General features: G+C 40.8%; 2 protein-coding genes across 2 annotated transcripts in view; one reads left to right on the top strand and one right to left on the bottom strand.

Annotated features, from left to right (window-relative positions):
* MYT1L (myelin transcription factor 1 like) overlaps positions 1–17,149 on the bottom strand; it is a 451,852-nt gene that overhangs the window by 416,466 nt on the left and 18,237 nt on the right. The window lies entirely within an intron of this gene.
* On the top strand, positions 14,690–15,324 carry LOC309551236 (histone H3.3A-like). The gene has a single exon (XM_082251743.1). The coding sequence runs from the start codon at positions 14,750–14,752 to the stop codon at positions 15,158–15,160; it is 411 nt and encodes a 136-aa protein (XP_082107869.1). The 5' UTR covers positions 14,690–14,749; the 3' UTR covers positions 15,161–15,324.

Raw genomic sequence — 17,149 nt, 5'->3', positions numbered from 1 at the left:
CATTCCCTTAAGTAAAACTTTATAACATAACAACAGCAAGAAACATAGTCTCCTTGTAGTTACTGTAAGTACTTGAGTTAGTCTTCAACCTTATCCTTGTGTGTTTGTGGATTCCCCCCTGGATCCTAGGCCCAGCTAGTACACGAGGCCTCCACATCTCTATGCATTGGAATTAAATGTCTCCTCTGCTGACAAAAGTCCATTCTACTGCCAATAAACTGTCAATTTCAGGAACCTCCATTTACCACTAAGGTTCTGGAATTTGCCAGCTGGATGATGGGGACATAATCTGGCTCCAAGAGAGGTGGACCTAAAGTGGAACTATTATTATTATTATATTTTTTTGTGGATAAGCAGACTGTTTATTGTGGAAGAGACATGCAATGTCTTATAGTTTTCTTTAAAATATACACTGATTTGTGCATGAGCAGCTCAGTATACATTTTGGAATTGTGCTTGTGAGTCAGGATGACTGAACTTCTGCAATGCATCATCTCACCCTGACTAATCAAGATGACATCAGACCGGCACCCAGAAAAAAGGCTGGGAGAAAGTGCCCGCGGCAGTGAAGGACCTCATGGGTGTCCGACCTTTGAAGCCATGGTACGAATTGCAGGCTTTAGTTCCACTTAATGCTTACTTGTAAAGAAGAGGAGACCCTATTCACAACCTGGGCTTTCAATCCAAAACAATCTTTGCTTATTGTGTGAAAAGGTTTACCAAGAAACATGAACATATGAAACCCTGCCTCAGTTCTAATATTAGAGCCCTGGTTGAACATACAGTACCACCAGTGCTTGGAGAATCGCTCAGGCTGTCACTCCAGTGTTGGATCCCATGTACTTTCAATGCCCATGGGCTCTCCTATGTTTACATGGGGCTCACCTTAAGTCTGATGAAAATGTATTCTCCTCTGAGATGCTATGTGGAATGGACCTGAGTGATGTGACAGAAAGGGGAGTGAGGTAGGCAAGTGATAGAAAGTCAAAATAATCTAAATCCATCTTTGACTATTCTGGAGGAACAGTGGAAGGATTTATGTAAGATTGGTGACTGCGGTAAGCTGGAATTCTGTGCTCTATAGTATACACAAAATAAGATTAATTAAATATGGAGCATGTGGTGACAGGTGTGCTTTAAAGAAGCAAGTCTCTCTTATGAATAGGTGACAGTTGCATATTTTTCTTTTGTTTCGTAAAATCCAGCATGCTATCCTGACCTCTCTTGACACCTGTAACTGTTGGCTTCTATTTTCCTAAGCAAAGAGGCTGAATGCTAAATTCCTATAGAATGCACAGCTAGCAGTATTTAACTGTAGGCTTGTAGTTAGGGAATCATTTATTTCTTTAGCTTTTAAACATCAGCCAACATATCCTGCTTTACAATAACCAAGAGAGCCTCGGAAACCTGAATCTGTTTCCTTGGTCCCCTTTGGACTCGTTTAAATCAGTAAAGGATCCTTGGTGTCTAATAGGAGTGAAAGGGGTTATTCAGATCATAAGTACATCCCATATTGTTAGACGCAACTGTACCCAGGCTGCTAATAACCTGTGCATGTTAATGTTAGTTATTAAGTATTAAAGCACAAAGGAGCACAGAGGCTAGATGAGGTGATCTTCTTTTGATATCTAGGCCATTACTGATTCAGCTATTCTTTTCCGTGAATACATTCAATATCTTTATGTAAATGGGCGGGGTTTATTTATGAGTATGAAAGAACGTCTTAGGCGTGTTTCTTTGCAGCATTAGTGTGCTCAGAGAGAGGGTGGCACTAAAACTAGGGAACATAATGGTCTATATTTCAAAGGCTCAAAGACAGGTGAATACAGAAGATGAAAGCAAAAAATAATAATACAACGAATGTCTGGGTAAAAATTTGAGACAGTGAGTAGCGTGTACTTCCTGTCTCTGAATGAAAGTTTTCACTTTGACTAGAGTATTCCCTGAAGTTGAACTCAGATCTGAAATACACACACTAATAGGGTTCTGTATTTGTTCATACTTTACTTAATCATTTTTTTTTTTTTTTCCAATGTGTCTTGACTTTAAATGCACAGCAGTCAAGAACACACAATGTGTGAAAAAGAGGGTCAAGTGTGACGTACGTGAAAAAAAGGATTATATATACTATATATATATGGTGGTTACCATCTGTAAGTATAATTACAGGTGTTTTATCACAATAGCATTCATTGGAGGAAAGGAGTGGTTGGGTAAGAGGTCTAGTTTGTAGTAACCTACTGGGAACCTAGGTTTACCAATAAAAGAAGCTAAGAAAAGAGCAAGAGTACCACAGAGAAAAGATAAGAGCAAAGAGTAAAATAAGAAGTAAAATAAGAGAAAAACATGAAAAAAGAAGGTAAGGAGAAGGGCAGAATGGGAAATGGGCACCCCCTTGGTTTTTTAATTCCGCTAAGATAATGCAATGCCCATGGGTACCAGATAGCCATATGTTTATTAATTGTATCAGTCAGCCTGGCTTCTATTTCTCATGAAGCATGATTAGACCTAGCTTTAGCTGAAGAGCGAGAGTGGGTGACTTTCAGCCTTTAGCAATTGTTTGCTTAGTTGTTATCAGGACATAAACTAGCCAATTCGAACTGTGTTTGTTAATGGTGCCCATTCGCATCAATGCAACTCAGCATTGCACGGTTTTGGAAAAGGTTCCTGTACAACGTTAGTGTGATTTCAGTATGATTTTGGCCCCCAAAAAAATGCAAACCACATCAGAGTAGCATCCAAGCTGCATCACATAATCACCCAGAAAGTTGGATCAAAATCAGATTGCAGCAGTGTGAACCTAGCCTTAAAGGTGTGAACTAGCAGTAACTCGTTTAGAGTCTGTCGCAGCCATTGTAACAGATTCTAAAAGTGGTGATAGTAAGAACTACCTGAATCTGGTGCAGGTGTTAGTACTTGTACCAAAACTGGCACAAGGCTTTTATGAATTAGATGCATGCCTTGTTAAATGGGCTATACCTCCAGAACAGTAATGTTAATGCTTTAAAACATTTTCCAGAGAGTCTGTATTTTCTCTTGATCTGTTTTCACACTTCCAATGATTATGTAATATTTGAGAATTCTTTCCTTCTCACTGTGCACACCTGTGACACGTTGCTAGTGTCTTCTGTGAAAATAACACAGATGTCTTTTCTGACCCAGAAAACACTGGCAGAGGCCTTTTCCCAGTAATGGTAATTTAGTGCTTTTCAGAGGGATTTGGAGGCAAGCAACAGAATTTTTTAAAGCATAAGTAAACTTTTGAACATCTAGCCAATTGCTCCCCTCTTTACTAAACCTATATGCCCATAACACAGAGCTCAAATAAAGTCATTATCTCCATCTAAGTGCTGTGGGGCTGCTTTTATGACCATCTGATAAGTAGGATTTATCAGTGCTATGTGCAGGTCTTCTTTTCATACAGAGCCTTTCTCTGTCCCCAGCGTTACACCTTCACACATTTCTGTGTGCATTATGTTCATGGCCACACTGAACCCTATTTGGTAGAACAGACAAGAATCCTAATGGAAGCTGTTAGAACATGTGTCTGGTATTTGTATTGCTGTGCATTAACCTGTATTCAGGGTGCATACCAAATATTATTCAGTGAGGTTGCATATTTGTATCTCTTGAGGTCCATTAAATTCAGAAGTTAACAAAACGAAATAGAAAGGTATCATATTTTAGAGAAACACTAATTGTATATCAGTATGTATTACCAATCTATAATTTTGCTGAAAAATGTAAGTAGTTTTACCTTACTACATTCTCTGAATTAAGTTAAAAAAAAACCTTCTGAGTGCAGTCCCCCCCAGCCCCCCTTATACTTACCAGAGCCCGATCTCAATTCAGTGATGTGCACAACAGCAGCAGCTCTCTTGGCTCTGTCCTTCCTCAAAGGCTCAGACACAGCAGCAAGAGCCATTGGCTCCCGCTGCTGTTAATCACAGACAGGGAGCAGAGGGCGGGACTGAGCTGTGCTCTGTGAGTCTATGGATGCATAGAGCTAGCTTGGGAGCGAGCCCGCACCAGTGCCCCCACAGCAAGCGGCTTGCTATGGTGGGCACTCGACGGGGTGAGGAGCCATGAGATAAGGAACCTGAGAAGAGGAGGATCAGGGCTGCTCTGTGAAAAGTCATTGCACAGAGCAGGTAAATATAACATGTTTGTTATTAAAAAAATAAATAAAAAAGTGTTTACAATCCCTTTACTATTTTTGCTGTCAGTGATATTTTGCTGAAGCAGATACTCTAATCATTACTTTTTGACCTGCTTGGGCAAAATTTGCTTAATCTACTCTTTTTTCTCCCCTTTTTTGTGTACTTTTTTTTGTTATTCATGTAGTGCCCCTTTATTTTGTTTATTTATTTATTTTTAGATTTCTCTTACTGTAAAAATGTAAAATGTTGAATCTAACCGAGTTATTGGCACAAGAGCAAGTCCAGGATAGCTGAATGGAGCTTCCTTAACAATCAGGAGCCAACACCATTAAAAATGGCTGTGTTAACTCCATTATTAAAAGGACAGAGAGGGCATTTTGTCAAAAAGACCGTAAGTGCCGAATGTCAGTGTAATTTATACAGTAACAGTGCATATTATTTAGCACTGATTACTGTTTTAGTGTCACTGGTCCCCAAAAAGTGTCAAAAATGTCAGTTAGGGGTCCGATCTGTCCGCCGCAATGTCGCAGTCCCACTAAAAATCGCAGATTGCTGCCATTACTAATAAAAAAAATAAATAAATAAAAAGTCCAAAAATCTATCCCGTAGTTTCTAAACGCTATAACTTTTGCGCAAACCAATTAAAATACACTTTTTGGGATTTTTTTTTTACCAAAAATATGTAGCAGAATACAAATTGACCTAAACTGACAAAAAAATTAAATTTTTTTTATTAGGAATATTTTATAGCAGAAAGTAAAAAATATGGCGTTTTTTTCAAAATTGTTGCTCTTTTTTTGTGTATAGCGCAAAATCTAAAAACCGCAGAGGTGATCAAATACCACCAAAAGAAAGCTCTATTTGTGGGGGAAAAAGGACATCAATTTTATTTGGGTACAGCGTCTCAAGACTGCGCAATTTTCCATTAAAATAACGCAGTGCCGAGTCACAGGAAAATGGCCTGGTCATTAACCACTTGCCGACTGCCGCACGACTATTTACGTCAGCAGTCAGCCCCTCACAGGCAGAGCGACGTAGGACTACGTCGCTAGCCTGTGAGGGTCTAGCCGGTCACTTGCAATCGTCCGTTAGAGCGGGAGAAAGGCAGGTGGCTAATGTAAACAAAGCCGCCTGTCATTCTCCCCTGTGTATGAATGGTGATCATACGGTTCTACTATGTAGGACCGTTGATCACTGTTCATACACCTTAAGCCACAGCCAATCACAGTTAGAATCACGCCCCTAGGGACACACATAACCCCTCCCTCTCAAAAAAAAGTTAACCCCTTCATTGCCAGTGTCATTTTACAGTAACAGTGCATATGTATAGCACTGATTACTGTAGAAATGTCACTGGTAACCCAAAAAGTGTCAAAAATGTCAGTCAAGGGTCCGATCTGTCTACCGCAATGTCGCAGTACCGCAAAAAAATCGCAGATCGCCGCCATTACGCGTTAAAAAAAAACAACAAAAATGACAAAAATCTTTCCCTTAGTTAGTAAACGCAATAACTTTTGCGCAAACCAATCAAAATACACTTTTTGTGATTTTTTTTTTTACCAAACATATATAGCAGAAAACAAATTGGCCTAAAATGTTAAAAAATTTTGATTTTTAAATTTTTTTGGGGGAATTTCATATAAAAAATGTGAAAAATATTGTTATTTTTGCAAAATTGACGCTCTTTTTTTGTTTATAGCGCAAAAAGTAAAAATTGCACAGGTGATCAAATACCACCAAAAGAAAGCTCTGCTTGTGGGAAAAAAAGGACGTCAAATTCGTTTGGGTACAGCGTCACACAACCGCGCAATTGTCCGTTAAATTCACGCAGTGCCGAATCGCAAAATAGGCCCTGGTCAGGAAGGGGGTAAAATCTTCCGGGGCTTAAGTGGTTAAGGGGGAAAATCCATCCAGGGTTGAAGTGGTTAAACTAGGTAATGGGGGAGGGTACAGATGTAGAATTAGCCAGTGGGGAGCAAGGTTCAGCGGGCAGTAATGGGGACATTAGCGGTAGGGTGTTCAGAGTTCCTAAACCCAAGGTAGGTAGGGGGACGAATTGCAAGTGCAGCCTAAAAACATTGAACGAGGATATAGTATGCAACCGGACAAAATTACAAGGTTTGTATACCAATGCTAGAAGTCTGGCCAACAAGATGGGAGAACTGGAGCTCCTTTTGTATGAGGAGGATTTTGATTCTGAAGGAATTTCAAAGATTTGGTTTGACAACTCTCATGATTGGCTGGCGACCATTCAGGGGTATTCCCTATATCGCAGAGATAGAGAAGGTAGAAAAGGGGGAGGGGTATGCCTGTATATTAAGAACAGAGTGCAGGTAAATATGAGGGATTATATCATGAATGGAGCCAAGGAGGAGGTAGAATCCCTGTGGGTAGAACTTCAAAGGGAAGGCACTATGGGGAAAGTAATATTGGGCGTATGCTATAGGCCCCCAAACCAGAGGGAGGAGGGGGAGGCAGACCTCCTATCACAGCTTGGAATGACAGCAAGGATGGGAAATGTCATTATAATGGGGGACTTTAATTATCCAGATCAGTGGCGTCTCCAGCTTTTATATTTAGGGGGGCACATGGGGGGACGGGATCAAAAGTAGGGGGGCCAACTATAAAACGCAATTTTATATATATATATATATATATATATATACATACATACATACATACATACACACACACACCCGCCGGCCTGTGTGTTGTGTTGTTAGCAGGGGCGTTGCTAGGTGGGAAAAAGACCAGGGGCTTCAGCCCGAAGGTAAATTTGATAACCCCTCCCACATTTTAAAGTCCCACCCAAGCTCCTCCCACATTTAAAAAGTACCGCCCATACTCCACCCAATGCCCCCCTCAGTCAAAGGTCAGACATGGGGTGCTATGGAGCATGGTACAGGGGGTCAGGAGAGGAGAGGAGAGAAGAGGTGAACAGGGGGTCAGGAGGAGAGAGCGGGAGAAAGGCGGGCGGCTAATGTAAACAAGCCACTTGTCATTCTCCCCTGTGTAAAAATGGAGATCAGACGGTTCTACTATGTAGAACTGTTGATCTCTGTTTTTACAATAGTAGACCTGTCCCACTACAGTTAGAAACACGCCCCTAGGACACACTTAACCCCTCCCTCTCCAATAAAGTTAACCCCTTCACTGCCAGTGTCATTTTTACAGTAGCAGTGCATATGCATAGCACTGATTACTGCAGTAATGTCACTGGTACCCCCAAAAGTGTCAAAAATGTCAGTCAAGAGTCTGATCTGTCCGGCGCAATGTTGCAGTCCCGCAAAAAAAATCGCAGATCGCCGCCATTACTCGTTAAAAAAAAAAAACCAAAAATGACAAAAAACTTTCCCTTTGTTAGTAAACACAATAACTTTTGTGCAAACCAATCAAAATACACTTTTTGCGATTTTTCTTACCAAACATATGTAGCATAAAACAAATTGGCCGAAAATGTTCTGTTTGTGGGAAAAAACGGACGTGAAATTCGTTTAGGTACAGCGTTGCATGACCGCGCAATTGTCCGTTCAAGTCACGCAGTAAAAAAATCGCAAAATACCCCCTGGTCAGGAAGGGGGTAAAATCTTCCGGGGCTTAAGTGGTTAAAGTAACGCAGTGCCGAATCGCAAAATAGGGCCTGGTCATTAAGGGTGCAAAACCTTTCTGGTCCTTAAGTGGTTAAGCCACATCCCACTGCCTAATCTGAAGCTGAGCCCAACAGTTCTGAAATCAGCTGGCTCCAGACTGTTCATGCACAGTTCAGAGTAACCGAGAAGGATTTTTCTTTAAAAAACAAATTTAGTTTAGTTCACCGTCTGGAGGATTGGATCGGATGAGAACCGACAGGCGGTCTGTTCTCATCCGATCTCCCCATAGAGGAGAGCGGGGATCTGACAGGTCAGTCTCTGTACACAGAGTGGAGACGGAGCTGTTATCTGTCTGCTCAGCGGGGGATCAGTGGATCGATCCCCCACTGAGCAGAACGGACTCCGTGCGCCCGTGTGAAAGGGGCCTTTTAATGCCAGCCACTTGTGAGTTGTGGTAGGTGGCCAGGCCAGCAAGGGAGCCCGCAGAAATCACAGGTGCAGCAGGGACAGTATTTGTAATGACAGGACAGACTACTGCTGAGCAAGACAGGTGCTCTTATTGAACCCCCTCTCCTATTGTGCTGTTTGAGGGAGCTCAGGGAGATTCACAGCACAAGGCTATCAGAGAATGCAGGGACAGAAGGTGTGCTGGCTGGAATGCTCAGAAAGAACCAGTGTGGTGTAGTGACCTCTGTTATCAAACCTGAGGGGGAGGGGGGAAAGCACGGGAACAAGTATCAGAGAGGCATCGTGCAGTGGCCGGGCGAACAAAAGAGAAAGTAGCTGACTTTACCTCCATTATCAGTCACAAGGAGAGGAGGAGGGAGCGCATGGGAAGGATCAGAGGCGTGCTGCAGCTAGAAGAGACAGTGACAGGCTGAATCAGTGTGAGAGCTGTGTGTGTACTCACGGCTCTTCTAGTAATGCTGGAGGGAGAGAGAAGAGTCAGCTCAGCAACGTGCAGCCCGGGAGACCTGAAGATCGGCGGTATGTGCTGACAGGAAGCTGAGCTCTCTCAGCATGTGTCTGCTCCGATGTTTAGCAACAGTCAGGGGTGGGCCCCCTAGTGGCCACGATAGACTGTCTGACAAAGGGGGTGGGTCCCGCATATCAGTTCCGCCCATCCCCGACATCAGAGCTGCATTTTGACAGCTCTACTCTCTCTCCCTGCAGCTGCCTGGCTTCCAACCAATCCGCGGAGACGCAGAATGAGAATCCATGACTGTTGTTGTGCACATAAATTGGGGGGGGGCACAGACTAATTTTGGTGGGGCCATGGCCCCCTAGTGACGCCACTGATCCAGATATAGACCGGGCAGAAGGAACCACACATTCATCTAAGGCTTGGCAGTCACTAAATGTTTTGCAGGACAATTTCATGGGTCAGATGGTGAATGCACCAACAAGAAACAATGTGGTACTAGACCTACTGATTACCAACAATACAGGCCTGATATAGAAATACGGGGCAACTTAGGAAACAGTGACCATAGTTCAATTTGTTTCAGTATAAATCATAGAAATAGGAAACACAAGAGTAATATAAAGACACTGAATTTCAAAAGAGCCAACTAAACCGCACTCTTTGACAGACAATATCAATTGGGATAGAACCCTAAGAACAAAGAACACGGAGGAAAAATGGGAGTGCTTCAAGAACATACTAAATAAAGGGATTGGCCAGTGCATTCCAAAGGGGAATAAGTTGAAGAGAGCAAAAATATACCCTGGGTGGCTAAACTCCAACATAAAAAAAGGCATTTTAAAACTAAAGAAAAGGCCTTGAAAAAATACAAGGCTGAGGGGTCATTGGCAGCATTCCAAAATTACAAAGAGTGCAATAAGAAATGTAAAGGCAAAATCAAGGAGGCTAAAATACAACTCGTAAGACATATAGCGGAAGAGAGTAAAAAAAAAAAAAAAAAATTAAGAAATTCTTTAAGTATATAAATAGTAAGAAAGCGAGAACAGAACACATTGGCCCAATAAAAGACAACGAAGGGAATCTGGCCACAGAGGACAGAGAGAAGGCGAACGTGCTAAATAAATTCTTCAGGAAGCACCCTCATGCTTAACAGAAGAAAGACTTAGAACTAAACCTGAAAAACTTAACATAAATAAATCACCGGAACCGGATGGCTTGCACCAGAGGGTTCTTAAAAAACCCAGCCAGGAGATAGCCAGACCATTGTTCTTGATCTTTATGGATAGTCTACAGATGGGTATGGTGCCTGCTGATTGAAAAAAAAGCCAATGTGGTACCAACATTTAAAAAGGGGCTGATATATATTCCGGGGAACTATAGACTGGTTAGCCTAACATCAGTAGTCTGCAAAATTTTGGAGGGGGTGCTAAGGGACTATATACAAGACTTTAGTAATGAAAACTGTATTATTAGTAGTAATCAACATGGATTCATAACGTTCTTGCCAGACCAATCTATTAACCTTCTATGAAGAAGTAAGCTTCCATCTAGATAAAGGAAGGCCTGTGGATGTGGTGTATCTGGACTTTCAAAAGACATTTGACACAGTTCCCCACAAACGCTTACTGTACAAATTAAGCTATGCGGGTATGGACCATAGGGTGAGTACCTGGATTGAGAACTGGCTCCAGGGGTGAGTCTAGAGGGTGGTGATAAATGGGGAGTACTCACATTGGGTGGGAGTGGAAAGTGGGGTCCCCCAAGGATCTGTCTTGGAACCAATCTTGTTTAATTTATTCATAAACAACCTAGAGGATGGGATATTCAGCACAATCTCTGTATTTGCGAATGATACAAAGCTAAGCAGGCCAATATCTTCTATACAGGATGTTGTAACCTTGCAAGCAGACCTGTACAAAATAATGGGGTGGGCAACTACATGGCAGATGAGGTTTAATGTTGAAAAATGTAAGATAATGCGCTTGGGTGTCAGAAATATGAACGCAAGTTACTTGATAGGGGGAGAACCTGTGGGTGAATTTTAAATGGAAAAGGACCTGGGGGTACTAGTGGACAACAGTCTTAGCAGTGACATGCATTGCCAAGCCACTGCAAGCAAAGCCAACAGAATACTGGCATGTATAAAAAAGGTGATTCACTCCAGAAATAAAGACATTATTCTCCCACTTTACAAGACTCTGATCTGGCCACATCTTGAATATGCCATCCAGTTCTGGGCACTGGTTCTCAGAAAGGATGAGCTGGAGCTGGAGAGAGTCCAGAGAAGGGCAACAAAGATAATTAGGGGAATGGAGGACATCAGCTATAAGGAAAGACTGCAAGCATTGAACTTATTCTCTCTGGAGAAGAGACGCTTGAGAGGGGATACGATATCGATGTAAAAAATAATTTACTGGTGACCATAGCATAAGGAACAAATGTTTCAGAGAAAGGGAATACAATAAGACACGGGGCAACTCACTAAAACTAGAAGAAAATCGGTTTAACCTTAAACTATGTAAGGAGTTCTTTACTGTCAGAGTGGTAAGGATGTGGAATTCACTTCCACAAGCAGTGGTATCAACAGGGAGCATCGACAGTTTCAAAAATTATTAGATGGGCATCTTAAAGACCACAACATAAAGGGGTATACGATGTATGGTTAACAGTAAACACACACATCATAGGTTGAATTGGATGGACTGATGTCTTTTTTCAACCTCACCAACTATGTAGGAAATAGGGGGTTACCTGCGCTTAGGACAATAATTGTCTGGTGCTTAAAAAGATAAGCTGCTGCTGATAGTAAAGGAATAATTGCAAATGAATCAGCACTGCTTTTAGGATCAACAAGAAAAAGGGGGAAGAGTACTCCTAAATTCCAAAAATGAATCAGTGCCTCAACGTAATATCACCCTAAATAATAATCTAATGTGCATATAGTGCCTAGAATTTATGTTCAAATAAATATAATATAAATTGCTTATAACCATATATGTGCAATATCTTTAAACCGTATACTGTTCCTTATAATAAGTAATCAAAATAAATAAATATAAATATAAGGTGGCAGCAATATATATGCTGTATATATCTATATACCAACAGTGAACTCTGATAAATCAATTATACATACATCTTATAAACTCAGTTAAAATATTTTAAATCCAGTGAATAATTGTATAAAGTAACAAGTGCTAATGTGAATATTCCAAAAACTCTTCCTTCTTCTGTTCTATAATCCTTGAGAAATATAGTTCATAAAAGCTTAAAGTGACCAGTGTGCAAGTATATCACACTCGTGATCTCTCACTGTGATCAGTGCTGCAAATAGTGCTCCCCTCTTTCCTCCCTACTTACCAGAGGCAGGTAGGGTATAGGCCATTCAAATATCCACAGGGGTAAACTTGCACTTCCTTACAGGGATATGGGCCACTCCAGCGTCTCCTCCTATACTCCAGGGCAATCTCCTCCTATATAACTAAAAAAATTAAAAACCACCTTATTTTATCATTCCTCATTGACTTCAATGCATTTTGCAAAAGTAGTCACACTTAGCCAACATCTCATTATTTTTGTGGAAATTTGGGGGAAAACTCTTTGCTACCTTCATTCCTAAATACAACCTAGGATAAAAACTTTAGAATACTCCTAGTTTAAATAACTCTGATTAGGATGAGAGTTTGACTAGTCTGTAAAAAATATCTGTAAAGGGGGAAAAAAGCGAATTCTTTTTTCTGCTGTAACAACCGATTAAATCATAGTTGCCCTTTTTATTGGACAGAATTGCCGCAGGAAAGGGACTACAAGCTCCAGCATGCCCCACTGCTGAGTGTTGTTGGCCAGCCATGGCATTCTAGCAGTATCTTGACAGCTGCAGGTCAGCACGATTTAGAGAAATAAAGAAGATTCTGACGTGGAGCTATTGCTGTCCTGCCAGGTAAATAACACTAAGATGCCAGCATGACTACACTGCCAAGGTCATTGACAGATCACACGTCCTGGACGTTGGTTAAATAGCACATAACCTTGTAAATCTCCTTGGTACTGAATGTGTCAGTGGCTCCTTCTTCCACAATGCCTTCCTGGCTCAATTATCTCTGAATGGTGCAAGCAGGCTTCTCTGTTGTAAAGTGTTTCATTGATAAATAGCTCACATAAACAAAGACAACAAAAAAACCCAAGGAGATCTCTAAATGTAAGTCTAACACTAGAATTTATAGACATATAAATACCTAGACAACACACCAACTCCTTTTTGCCATGTTTTTATGGTCGACATTCTAGGCCTGGTGGTATAGTTTGGACGCCTCCTCATGGGGTTGCTCAGCAGCTGATTTTGTTAGTTACTAAATAAACACAATATATGCTGAAATATCATTCATCTTTTATCACTTGAAGTTGAGTTAATCATCCATAAAAGGGGAATGTAGTACATTTGCAGTCAATACACACTCTTCGTTTACTATTGCATATTTTGCTCTGCAAATTGGTCATGATGATTTTTTAAAGTGGACCTTGCATTAGAATTTATTTTATGTAAAGTGCATGCATGCCAAATAATGTTTAAATACAATACTTACAGGTCTTTTTCACCTGCAATTCTTTTTTTTTTTACTATTATATCTTTAATAAAGTTTTTTCAAAACAATACAGAGTAGTGGTGAGAAATAAAATATTGATATCACATCTAGATTTACAGATGGAGGTATTAACCAATAGCTGTTATAGGATGAGCCATCTAGAAACATAACCAGAAAGAGAGGAGTCACTCAACCAGGGGAGCAGTGGAGGGAGGGGAAAGATGGGACATGGGGGAACTCTTCCAATGGGGACGGTAATACTGATGATCTGGGGGGCCCAAAGGATTGCCTTAATTTTGCAGGGATTTTCTCTCACTTTCTGTTTTGGCTATAGAACAGGAAGTGAAGGTGAATCACCCCAATGGGACACAGATGTAAAAAAAAACTGCCATGGTTTTATAACCCCATCTTACTCTATCCAAAATGAATTACCTATAGTTCTACTTTAAAGTCGATCCATGATCCATCTCCTTCTACCACCCAGACTTCTCTGTTGAGAATGTTAAAACATAGAGGAGGGTGGGCACTACTGGTATTTTATCATATATAAATAAAAATAATTTTATTTTATCAGTAAAATTGTGTTGGATAGTCAATTATTATTCTTTTTCTTAGTTTGATCCATGAAAAAGGGCAGCATACTGATGGTGCAATAGAGAGGTGTGGGAGTGGGTGGATCAAAACATGACTTTACTAACGCAACATTTGTATAATTAAACACCTAGATTTATGGGTTAACATGGCTCTAGGGAAGAAAGCAACAGATATTTGAAGATCAAGAAAACATGGCTACTCCCAATTTTGTGCATTGTAAAAATGATTAAGTTGGTAAATATAAGCACTGAATTAACACACAACGATAAGGTAATTCACTTTATGTTGATCCCATTTACAAAAAATACCTAACAAAATAGAGACCATATAAGATTATAGCTTTCCTTCTATCCAGGCCTTTCACATGTAGTCATATCAAAGCAGCCTTTCTCAACTTTTTCCCCAAGAGGAACCCCCAAAATAATTTAGGATATTGGGATGCCCTACTAAAACAAATTTATTGGGGTTCAATTGGAAAAATGTCCCTTACATTTTTGGTAAGTAAGAAGAATGTAGCCCTTACAGTGGTGGTCAGAATGCCACCCTTACAGACAGCTAGAAAGATCAAATCGCTGGCTCTGCCAAGTAGTGTTGGCACTGGAACTATGTAGGTACCGTAAAATGGGAGGTCAATCAACCACAGCTCAAGAAACCCCTAGCAACCTTTGGTAGAACCTTAGAGTTCCACAGACACTTGGTTGAGAATGGCTGTAATAAAGGGTCAGTCCAAATTTTAGATAAATCACCCATTAGCGTCTTGTATCTCTGCAACTCTTAGGTCAGCATTACTGAATGTGAGGTCTCATGTGCTCTACAAAAACCACTATGTTCACGTTATTCCTTGCCTCATTTGACCGTCTGGATCGCGATCTCGGGACTGCTCGATTTTGCTGAACAATGGCCCGTACAAAGCAAACTGCTCGTAAATCCACTGGAGGAAAGGCTCCCAGGAAGCAGCTGGCTACTAAAGCTGCCAGGAAAAGTGCTCCCTCTACAGGAGGAGTTAAAAAGCCTCACAGATACAGGCCTGGTACTGTGGCTTTGAGAGAAATTAGGAGATACCAGAAGTCCACTGAGCTCCTGATCCGCAAGCTTCCATTCCAGCGTCTGGTGAGGGAGATCGCTCAGGACTTCAAAACTGACCTGAGGTTCCAGAGTGCAGCTATTGGTGCTCTGCAGGAAGCAAGTGAGGCATACCTGGTGGGTCTCTTTGAGGACACCAACCTGTGCGCTATTCATGCAAAGAGAGTAACAATTATGCCCAAGGACATCCAGCTAGCAAGAAGAATCCGTGGGGAACATGCTTAACTTTTTTTTTTCCTGGAAACTGTTTTTGATCTTAGATTTTTTTTTTTCCTTTTTTTTTTTTTACAAATGTACATAAAGTGTGATGTCTCCTTATTTTATAAAGGGTTTGTTAACTGTAGAGTAGTTGACAGTAAATTGGTAGTACACATTTTATATGACATTCCCTTAATCCTCAGGTTTTTCAGAAAATTTGTATCTGCAGCTAGTCTACTTCTGTGGCCCTGCCCATTTAAGAGTCTGCATGCCTTGGCTCCATTCTCTCCATACTTTGGTATCTTTCAGTGTAACTCCATTGTAAATAAACTTTCCACTACCTCAAAAAAAAAAAAAAAAAAAAAAAACAAACTCTATGTTGATCTTTTCCTGCACAAATTTTCAGCTATTTTACATAGAGAGAAGGCACAGGGAAGAAAAAGACACTATGACATGGAATGGTACATCCAGTAGCCAGTGGGACTGGGCCTAAGGAGAAAGCCCTAAATATCAAACATAGCAGCCTAACTACATTTACATCTGTAATGCTTTTGAAATATTTGGAAACAATAGGATAGTCATAGATTTACACTTGTATATTTTTATAGATTACTTTTCTTCTACACTGACAAATGAATAAATGTGGTTGAATAAATGAGTTCATTCTACCTGAAGACTCATGTAATTTAGCGTACTCCAGTCCTTACAGGCATAGAGCAAAATATCACTAAGTGCAATTGGGAACAACATCATCAAACATGTACTCCAAATGTCAAACTATCACCAACACACCAAAATAAAAGTTAAAGTGTAACTAAAGGCAAAACTTTTTTTTTATTTGGATAGAGGAAAGGAGGGTTATACTGTAAAACCCCTATTAGTTGTGTGTCCAATTGGGGAGATATCCCTTCTCTTCCTTTCCCATATCCAAAACAGAAAGTGAGACAAAATCAATCCAAAGTGAGGGAATCCAGAGGGGTCACCAAAACGAATGTCCCCATTGGAAGGTTCCTCCTCTATTACTCTTCTGGTGTCAACCCAAAATGTGGGCTTTTCTTTTACTTTCACTTTTAATGATAATGATAAACAGTACAAATAGAGAGGGTGAATCTCCTTAACAGGGGCACAGACAACAATCTGACAGGTATTCTAATCCCGCTCCACTCTATAAAAAAAAAAAAAAAAAAAGTTTTGTCTTTAGTCACACTTTAAGGACAAGGCATTTATTTGAAACCAAAAGATAGCAAAAAACATTTGGGGCCACTGTATCACTAACTCAAGCAGTAAAAGATGGGGAAGGGGTCTGTAGTGGCCTCAAAATGTTGCTGTTTGTTGCTATCTTTTGGTGGCAAATAAATGTCTTGTACTTACCTTTCATTTATGGTGTGCTGGTAATAAACTGCTATTCATTCTAGAGGAAGGATATTAGTCCTTCTACAATGCCTACAGCTTCAAGGTGGCCAATGCTGACTTGTCAGGCACACCTGTAGGCAGGTGCCTACAGAAAGGTTAATGTGTTTTTCTTTCTGTGTTCCTGTTTTCCCTGTCTGTGCTCATGCCCTCATTAAGCCAGTCAGGTGCAAAATGTTACAATGTCTTGATGTTGCATTGTGTCCTCAGGTTGCCCTGTGAGTGGGAGGTAATGAAGCTGGAAGGGTCAATGTTTTTCCTGCCATTTTTAGCTAGGTTGCCACCCCCTGAGAGCTCTCTGCCTGGGAATATTGCCAAAATGTAGCCTGCTACTCTGCTGGAGTGATCAACCCCTTTGGAAGGCGGAGGGGGTGATGGGAGCCTAGTTGAGGTTCCTGGTGAGGTCTTGAGCCTAGAGACCCTTATTGATTTACAAATGCCAAGATATGGACTCACTGCCTTTACGAATTATTCCTAAGTCATGGACTCTAAGGGATCTGCACTCCCCCTTGTGGATGTGTTGCCTGAATGAACTTTTGCCTCACAAAAAATGTCTTATGAACTTTGCCAGTTGCTTGTTATCCCCAAATTAACTCAGTAAAGTAT

This window comes from Pelophylax lessonae, assembly GCF_965119305.1.
Source record: "Pelophylax lessonae genome assembly, chromosome: 3".
Lineage (NCBI taxonomy): Eukaryota > Metazoa > Chordata > Amphibia > Anura > Ranidae > Pelophylax > Pelophylax lessonae.
This window is presented reverse-complemented; position numbering and strand designations above follow the sequence as displayed.

Bases quoted from the DNA above. Each gene is read 5' to 3' on its own strand.
- LOC309551236 (XM_082251743.1), top strand. From the start codon at position 14,750: ATGGCCCGTACAAAGCAAACTGCTCGTAAATCCACTGGAGGAAAGGCT.